Raw genomic sequence first — 9,401 nt, 5'->3', positions numbered from 1 at the left:
GGATGATACTATGGAGTTTCTGCATAATACTCGCATAATACTCGAGTGAAATTACATGGGTTTTTGGAGTGTGTTTGGGTTTTGAAGTGAAGTTTTGAAATTCAAAAGTTACTGTGAGTTCTTGAAGAGTCCATTAATGGAAGCTGATGAAGCTTTTAGAGAAAGAAAGGAAGAAGATGACATTTTGGAAGAAGACAAGTGTATTTTAGATACAATATTTAAATGTGTTTATATATATGGAATACAATATTTAAAGTTTATATATATATAATACAAGGGTGGTGAAAATTTAGTTACCCAAGATTTTTAATTGATGTGGCCAATTCTCCTTCACTTATTTCAAAATGGTGAAAATGGCATACTGTGTGACTGGAGGTGATTTTCACCCGTATGACATGACCGTGTAGAAAACGCTTTATCGGAGAGGCACGGAGTACCTAGTCCTTGTAAACAAGTTGACGCTTACAGAATCCACTTGATTCACCAAGAATATTTGAAATCTAATTACATCATGCATGACGTTAGAGGTGGCCACGGATCGGATCGGATCGGATTAGGCATCAATTCTAATCCGATTCGCTCGCAACGGATTGGGAGATTTTGAATCCGCCACCAATCCGTTAGTCTACGGATCGGATCGGATCCAATCCGCGGACTATATCTTCTGGACTTGTCATCTGCGAAGAAAAGGGAAAAAAAAAAAATTAAGGTCTGAAATTTAAGAAAATAGAGAAAAAACAAAACAGAAATTATGAATAGCTACATCTACTGTTTTAACTCATGGATTACCATAACAATTATCTTTTGCATTACAAGAAATATGAACAAACAATCTTTTAATCCGAACAAACCAAGAGTATTAAAATTAGTTTATGAATTAACAATGGTAGCTTTGTAGTTTTTAAGATTATATTTTCAGAAAATTCAATAAAACATCTTTAATTTTTTCAGCAAATCTATAGTATATAGATAGTATGTATGCTGAAAAAAAATAAAAATAAAAACAAAAACAAAACATATATGGGTCATTTATAGCAGCAAATCCAAGGACCAAGGGACTGTTAACACCAAAAAGAGAGTTGAAGCAAAAAAAAATTCACAAGAGGATAGAAAAAAGTCCAGCCACACAAAGGCTTTTTAACATTCAGCAAGTTCATTAAAGTGACTGCAAACATTACACCAAGAAACAATACATGAAAAGACAATCAATTCAGAGATTGATAAGAAGAATTTTTTTCTAATCCAGATTTCAGATCATATCTAAAGAATAAAAGGAGTACCGTAAGGCATAAGCGTTCTCTGAGAATCCAGATCAGCCAAGACTTGCTCTGATCTGCTCTATCCTAGCCCGTTTTGATTCGGTGAAAGAGACGGCAGCAGAAGTGCAGAACTGAAAAGGAGCTCACTGAGGCAGTCGCTTTCTCTTCTTTAGCTAGGTTTAGGTTTTAATGTTTTATGAATGAGAAAAGTCGGTGGTATCAGTATGTAATATGTATAATACTTACCAAAAAAAGAAAATAAAAAATGCAAGTTATCAGGTATGTGGCACACGGATTGCCACGGATAGAATAGATTGTTGTGTGTGTGTGTGTGTATATATATATATATATATTATGGATTACCCACGGATTGCCACGGATCGGATCGGATTTTTAACAGCCTAATCCATGATCCGATCCGTGAACTACGAATTCAATTTTTTTGAATCTACCACCGATCCGTGGTTCTGGTAATCCGATCCGATCCGTACGGGTTCGCGGATTGGCGGATTTTTTGCCCACCCCTAGTTTTGATGATTCTCCTCTTTATACCTTTCACAGTTTAAGCCAATGCCAGTTTAAGCCAATGCCAAGTCTTAGAGAGCATTACTAAGGGTATGTTTGGCACGGTGGGTTTGAAGGAGGAGGATAACATTAGTTATGAGGAAAAGAGAAGGAAGAATAATTTTAACTCCTTATCATGTTTGGTTGGTTAATGAAGGAAAAAAAAGAGAAGAACAATAATCATGTTTGGAAAAAGAAAAGAAAACAAAGAAATTATTTTAATAAATTGACTATTATACCCTTTTATATATATATATATTTTTAAAATATATATATATATATATATATATATATATATATATAGTCTCCTACACCTACACAAGAAAAGAAAAAAAAAATTAGGGCAAATCATTTCAGCCTCCCCAATCTCGCCTCCATCTCTATTATATATATATATATATATATATATATAATCTCCTATACCTGATGAGCCACAAGAAAAGGAAAAAAAAAATTTAGGGCAAATCATTTCAGCCTCCCCAATCTCGCCTCCATCTCTATTCTCGTTCTCAACTTTGAACTTGCCCTCTGTCTCTCTATCTCTCTCTCTCTCTCTCTCTCTCTCTCTGCACTACAAGAATTAGAAGTTCAAAACCCAAACCCATATATTTCAATTTATCTTTCTGTCTACAAGAATCAAAAATTCAAAACCCTTATTGGTATATCATTTCAGATTGTTTAGAAAATCAAAACCCATATCTTTCAGTTTCCATCGCCGCTGTTCCAGTTCGGGTTTGCGTTCGCAGGCTTCAGCCGCTGGCCTGCCGTCTTTTATTCTCTCTGCAACTGCTAACTTGTATGTATATTGTTTTGAGGGTAAAATTGACATCACAAATATTACATCAGCCATTGCCTTCCCTTCCATTTCCTCCCATTTTTGGAAGGATAAACAAATCACTGTATAAAGTTATACATAACCCTCCAAACCCTTCCCTCTCATTTCCTTTCCTTCCACCCATTTTACCCAAACACAAATTTTTAATCACCCTCCATCACCTTCCCTTCCCTTTCCTCCCTTTTGCACTCTACCAAACTGAGCCTAACTGTTTGTGTATATATATATTTTTTTACAATTTTATGTCATAATAAATTTATAAAAAAAATTTAATTTATTTATTTTTAATTCTAACAGCTATTTTATATCTTTCGTATAAAAATATATTCTCCAACAACAACCAACTAGTGTCATTCCTAAACCCACATAATTTTTATAAAGTTATTTAATATAAGATTGATTAGTTAATGGAATGAAAAAGATGAAGAAGAAAAGAAATATATTAATGTGACTGTGTAAAAAAACTGTATAAAATATACAATAATTTTACATATTAGTAACGTAACAATTTATTTCAACAGACTGCTATAGATTAAAAAAAATTTACACATCATACGCAACAGTGTGTGCGTGTGTGTGTATATATATATATATATATATTTTTGTTCAGACTTCTTCCATCATAATTTAATATCTGCAGAAAACAAAATCAATATAATCATCGAAAAAAGAAAAAGAAAACAACCATTTGTTCTTTTATTTGGCATATAGTGAATTAAATTTAAAAACATATACAAGGATTAATTAACATGATTGGCTTTCCGAAACCAACAAGTTTGAACAAAATCACTTGCTGAGAAAATAAAATTAAAAATAAAATATTACATTTGAATGTTTTATCGCTACGTGAATATATATTACCTATTTGTTGTCAGAAATATTTCTGCGACTGCAAAACGGTGAAGCTTACTTGAAAGCATCAGTTGCAGAGTAAATGAAGTCCAAGAATCCAGTTCCCTTGAGGATACCTTTACCGGTCAAGAGTTCAAAATCCAACAATAATAGGAAGCCGATTATGGCTGCCTTCCCATTTATCAGTTCATTCTTCCCTGTGAAACCGAACCCCTCGGAATCCTCATCAACCACCATTCTCACCTGATGTGCATCATAAAAAGGACAGCGGGTTAAAATTGGAGAACTTAAAAATAAGAGCTTCTTGCAATTTGAGAGGTATTGATGTTTCATTTGACAAAATTTACAATGACTGTTACCTCATCCACATTGACATCACTTGCAGTTATACCAGGTTGAGCCTTTCCGCTAAAGACAATCTCTGCGGCAACGGTTTTCACACCCCCACTAATGCTGATGAATATATTTTCATCATCGGTTTTCACTGGATATACAAATAGATTCCTCAAAGCAGGTGTGAGGATTCTCAGCACGGGATTGTTTGGATACCAATCCTTGATGGCTCCAGTCCGGAGATCAAATGTACTATCAGTTGACGGGCAAACAATACAGCCGTCCTGAGGGAAAAGATAGCACAAACTTTTAATTTTATGATTCCAAAACCAATTTCATAAGACAGAATATTTCCACTAAGAAAGAAAAGTTGCACGCAGTTGTGTAACTTAAGATTAAAAACCAAGGTAAAATCGATAGAGGATAAAAGTTTCTCCCATTTAAATTCCCACATGTTAGTGCTGGTGCATATGAGAAATAGTGCAAGCCTTCTCTTCCACTCATAAAATTAAGTCAACATTACTTTTTAAGTAAGGAGAGTGTCCGCATTGCCACTATATAATCTCTCCTCTATTTAATGAGAGGAGGACAGTGAAATGCAACCACCAGTTCATATGTTACCAACGTGGGTGTTCTCTGTTATAGAGCCTAAAGAAGAAGAACTCATCAGATTGCTATAGACGCTTGTCTCACTGTTGATAGGCAGTAGGCCTCTCTTTGGCAGATTTATTTTCTGTTCTTTGAATGTTCTGGTTTTTTTTTTTTTTTTTTTTGATGCTATTTAGGGTATGCCCTGTTTAGTGTGTTTTCTTCTAATGCAAAGGTGATCTTGATTCCCAGGATGTGATTTTCTCTTCTATATATAAAGCTTAACATTTTCCAGCAAAAGTATACTCCGTATTATATATATATATATATAAAGGTTTGACTTGCTTAGGGGACAGCTTCTAGAGCTGTCACTTTCATAAAATGCACTTTCTTGAACCATCACTCTTATTAACAAAGCAAGCTTAGGAATGACGTTGCTTTCTTTGATTTCTTTAATTTAGCGAGCCACATAAAATTTACAACGAATGGCAAGTGCCTAAATTGCAAGCCTACAGTGTCAAGACAAAATATAGAAAGATGACTATGCAAGTGAAGAATGGCAAGAAATAGAAAGAAAACTGACACACTTTTAGGGTGTTTTAGCTGTTTTTCAGACACTAAACTGCTGTCCTTTCACCCGAACCCGAACCTGACAAGCTCAAGAGGATTTAGAATGAATAAGGGATACTGAGACAGGGGAGGCGCTGGAGGAGGCACATGACAATTGCTCCCACTTGGTGTGTCAAATCCTCTGTGGTACTCTTCATTCCTACTGCCCTAACTCAGTGATCAAGATAAAGAGAAAATGAAATTCCTTAAGTTCAAGGGAAAACTCACCCCTCTCGTCAACAGCCCAATTGTATTAAAATCCTCAGTTGCATATCAATAAAGGCAAGGCAAGAATATATATATATATATAAGAGGCAGTTTCTCATTTTTGGTTCTCACTGTAGTTTCAGGACAGAATCTCGATCATAAACTTGGATGCACTAATCCGTAGTTTTTTGTAAAACAATAAAACTATCTTGTTGTACTCAAACTAGTTGTACTCAAACTATAGTACAACAACTATTTATATCAGAAAAAGTTTTGATCTAAGCTCCTTAGGCTAGACCTGACACAGGCCACCATCTCAGAACCAGAAATACCCCCAAATGGTGGAGAGTTCATCAGCACCAGCAATCTCCTTGATATAAGCATGCTTGATTTTCATCCTCCAATTTCATTATAGTGTAATTTGATATTACTAACAATTACTGCAAACTGTTCAGGTCCCCCAATCAATGGGTATTGTGATTCAAATATTTTCGGTTGCCATGAATTATAAGCAAGAGCTCTAGCAACAAGAATCACCACTAGATCTACAATGCCATTTTCCCAAACCAATATTGCAGCCTATATAGTAGTCCATAGCTTAGCCTAAATCGTACAAACTCTACTGACTTCAAACCTATACACCACACCCCATCCAATTCCATCCTATACTTGTCATGGTGTGAGGTTTCACTAATTATGGTACACTCGGATAAATGAATGAATTTGAATTAAGGGTGGTTTTGAGTTTAAATTAAAATATTGGCTATTGAAGTTGAATTTGGAACTTGAAGGGAATGTTAGATTAGTGATATCAAATACATCTAATTACAATCCTTTGTGCACCAAGTCTTACAGGAATGAATATCAAATACCCCATTACACTTTGTTATTCTTTATTTATTTATTTTTCCTCCGAAAGTTCAAGCAAACCATGACACTCCCACAATATTGCCCCTAGCAAGGCTCGAACTTAACCTCCCCTTTTGGGAGGAGAGATTATACCATTTGGGCTAATGCCCATTGGTTAGTGGTTACACCTTATTATTCGAAATCCATACATAATAATAGACTCAAAGATTAAACAATGCATGCTCTTTAAACTTGTATCTAAATTTAAGCTATCCATTGAACCTCAATCAATTCAATTCAAATCCTTCAGGCAAAATGGAGACCTAATTTTTTTAGTAAAGCTTGAGTTTATATAAAATTGAACTCCCTCAAATAGATACAATAATATCCTCAATTCAAACATATATAAGTATAAAGTAATATATACAGAGAGAGAAAAAGATAAGAGAGAGAGTAGGGCATTTCAAACCTGGGTGAGCTTTGCATTGAGCAAGCCTTCAGTGTAAGCTCCTTCAGCAGGAGACCTATTCTCAATTGCGAAAACCTCATCTTTGTACCACAGAAGCAGTATCGTCTCCCCATCTTGAATAATCACGCGCCGCTCTCCCTTCGGAAGCGCCGACAACGGCACCACCGGAATCCAATACTTCCCGTCATCGCCGCCGCCGGAGGATGCCGACGATTCCTCAGCCACCGAGACTTCCGTCGCCTTGCACACAATTTTGTGGCGTGAGATTGCGGATGAAATTGAGAGCGAAGGCTTCCGAGCGTCGGCTACGGAATGGTGCAGCGCTCGCAATGGCGGAGACGGTGGTGGTTTCCGGCGGTGCGGTGGCGAAGGGACCGAGAGGACGCCGGAAGTGAGCTTGGTGGGTGCAGTCGCCATGAAATTTGAGAGTTGAGAGAGAAAGGGGTGTGAAGCCAGAAGTGGAAGGAAAGGCAGCAGTTTGGAGAGAGAGTGAGAAAGTAGAGAGAGAGAGAGAGAGAGAGGACATCCATGGCCACAGAAACTAGATAATGAATAAGTAACAATTAACAAGTGATACTCCTACTGACACCCAACCCAATTTATACTACTTAATGAATTGAATCACTAAAATGCATTTAACCATATGCATTAATCTTACACACATATATCACAGTGTCTGCTTAACATTTTATAATAAAAAAATAAACTATAAGTAGAGTTTAAAAAAAAAAAATAAATAAACAACCCATTAAGCAACTTTCCCATTAATTACAAATTATACTATAATAATTACATCATATACAAAAAAAACTTTCTGTTATTCTTTTTCCCCATTCACCCCTATGACCCTAGACATGGCAATGACAATCCAACCTGGTACCTGAAAAATATAATTATGGAAGGAGTGAGCTTAAAACTCAGTGACTACAACACTACTACATCAGAGTAATATAAACAAATATTATCGGATAACTTCAATTAAATTTCATTAATATATAACTTCTAGCTTTACAGACATTAAAATATAATACTCTCCTTCTAAGCCAGAGTATGGACCTTATATGATATAGTATTCTCTTTCTAAACCAGAGTATGAATCATATGTGTGTGTCTATATATATATATATATATATATATATATATATATATTACTCTTATTCTAGGCCAGAGTATGGACCTTATATAATATATATAAGTGTTTCCACATCAAATAAGCATCTTTGATACTTCAATTAACACATTCAAGTATAAACTTCCAGTAAGTACACTCACCTTGCCTAATTTTCAAATTATTTATTTGTCCTTCTGTATTGTCGTACCTTCTGTCTCCTTCTCCTTGCCTGAACATTATTATATACATGTCATATTTATTTCTAAAAAAATTTAAATAATAATCATTACTTCAATACTAAATTCTCAAATTTAATAAATAACTGTAATGAACATTCTAATCACTGACAAATACATCAGATTCTTAACTTAACAATTCTAATTAAATAATCATGGTACAATTTACACAAGACAAACTCTACTAGTATATACATATAACCAGTTAATAAATAACTGTAATGAACATTCTAATCACTGAAAATCTAGAAGTGAATTTTGGATCTCTATCACAAACAATAGAAACTGGAGTCTTATGCAAACATATGATCTCATCAACATACAAACGAGCATACTCCTTTGTAGAATAAGTAGTTTTTACTGACAGAAAATGAGCTGATTTTGTCAATTTATCAACTATTACCCAAATAGAGTCATGTCCTGTAATACCCCTAAAATTAAAAAGGATAAAATTAGAATTTAAATTTCATTCTATGTGCATTTTTGTCTATTAATTTTGTAATTGTTGTATTTTGTTTGTTTTATTTTAAATTGTATTTTAAATGCCTTATTTGGTTAATTATTTAATTGTCTTATTTTCTTTATTTGAATTATGGTTTGTTTAGTTATCTGAGTTATTGTATTGTTTGTTTTATTTTAAATTGTATTTTAAATGCCTTATTTGGTTAATTATTTAATTGTCTTTAATAAGTGCTTAAGTAGAAGTTGAATTAACAGTTTTCAGTTAAGGTTTCTTGGAGCCGTCATACAAGTATTTAACGTGTATGTGACTTAAGTTTATGGGCCGACTCTAGTTTAATTAGGGTTCTGCCTTAGCTCTAGTTTAATTAGGGTTTTCTAAAAGCCTATATATATACGTGTATGAGTTTCACAAAGGGTTTTGGAAGAACCCTATTCACGGCACAGTAAAAATAGAACGTAACAGAGAGAGAGTTGAGAGAACAGAGGCAATGGTAAGAGCTACCAAGGACAAGAACAGAGAGGGTCAAAGGAGGGTTGTGGTGGATTAGATCACACCCATAAGAGGCTTGAAGGAAGTTAGTAGTTGCCGGAAACTTAGAGACGACGCAGGGATTTCATAACTGAAATCACAGGCAAGTTCTTCTCTTTCTCCTTCTCTTTGGCTCATATTCTGTGCACCTAGATAATCTCTAGGGTTTAATCAATCAATAACTGGAAGTTATATGTTTAATATCTGTTATATGAATGATCTGTTTGTCATAAATTCAAATCTGTTTACAGTTCATGTATTAACCGCTTCCAGTTTTGTTCTTAAAAGCATATTAAGTTCTGTTGTAATGTTTGTTACTGTACTTGCTTCCATCTTCTATAAACGAACCATGGGGATATTAATGGGGTGATAGAAGACCTTAGGTTCATTATTATTGAGGAACAAAGGGATGGAATGGAGCTGTGGTTACAAAATAATTTCAGTGTTGTCCCTAAAGCATGTCTAGTTCGGTAGCAAATTTGATCTATGTAATTGATT

General features: G+C 34.6%; 1 protein-coding gene across 3 annotated transcripts; it reads right to left on the bottom strand.

Moving 5' to 3' along the window:
- Positions 1–303: 303 nt before the first annotated feature.
- Positions 304–7,076, bottom strand: LOC132273915 (uncharacterized). 3 transcript variants are annotated; one of them, XM_059775023.1, is made up of 4 exons: positions 6,566–7,076; positions 3,870–4,127; positions 3,520–3,753; positions 304–677 (listed from the first exon to the last, which is right to left on the bottom strand). In XM_059775023.1, exons 1-3 carry the CDS (start codon positions 6,980–6,982, stop codon positions 3,565–3,567), a joined length of 864 nt encoding a protein of 287 aa, XP_059631006.1. In that variant the 5' UTR covers positions 6,983–7,076; the 3' UTR covers positions 304–677; positions 3,520–3,564. The 3 variants fall into 3 exon arrangements, with proteins under 3 accessions (XP_059631006.1, XP_059631005.1, XP_059631004.1); XM_059775022.1 differs by lacking the exon at positions 304–677 and adding an exon at positions 3,081–3,292; XM_059775021.1 differs by lacking the exon at positions 304–677 and having other exon boundaries at positions 3,335–3,753.
- Positions 7,077–9,401: the final 2,325 nt, after the last annotated feature.

This window comes from Cornus florida, unplaced genomic scaffold, assembly GCF_030987335.1.
Source record: "Cornus florida cultivar Cherokee Brave unplaced genomic scaffold, ASM3098733v1 CherokeeBrave_3.0.0_Hap2_Chr09, whole genome shotgun sequence".
NCBI classification, from domain to species: Eukaryota; Viridiplantae; Streptophyta; class Magnoliopsida; order Cornales; family Cornaceae; genus Cornus; species Cornus florida.
This window is presented reverse-complemented; position numbering and strand designations above follow the sequence as displayed.

Excerpts from the sequence above, each read along its gene's own strand:
- LOC132273915 (XM_059775023.1), bottom strand. The coding sequence starts at position 6,982 with ATGGCGACTGCACCCACCAAGCTCACTTCCGGCGTCCTCTCGGTCCCT. Across the intron at positions 4,128-6,565 it reads TCAATGCAAAGCTCACCCAG|GACGGCTGTATTGTTTGCCC; the intron begins GTTTGAAATGCC and ends CTTTTCCCTCAG. Across the intron at positions 3,754-3,869 it reads GTGATGTCAATGTGGATGAG|GTGAGAATGGTGGTTGATGA; the intron begins GTAACAGTCATT and ends GATGCACATCAG.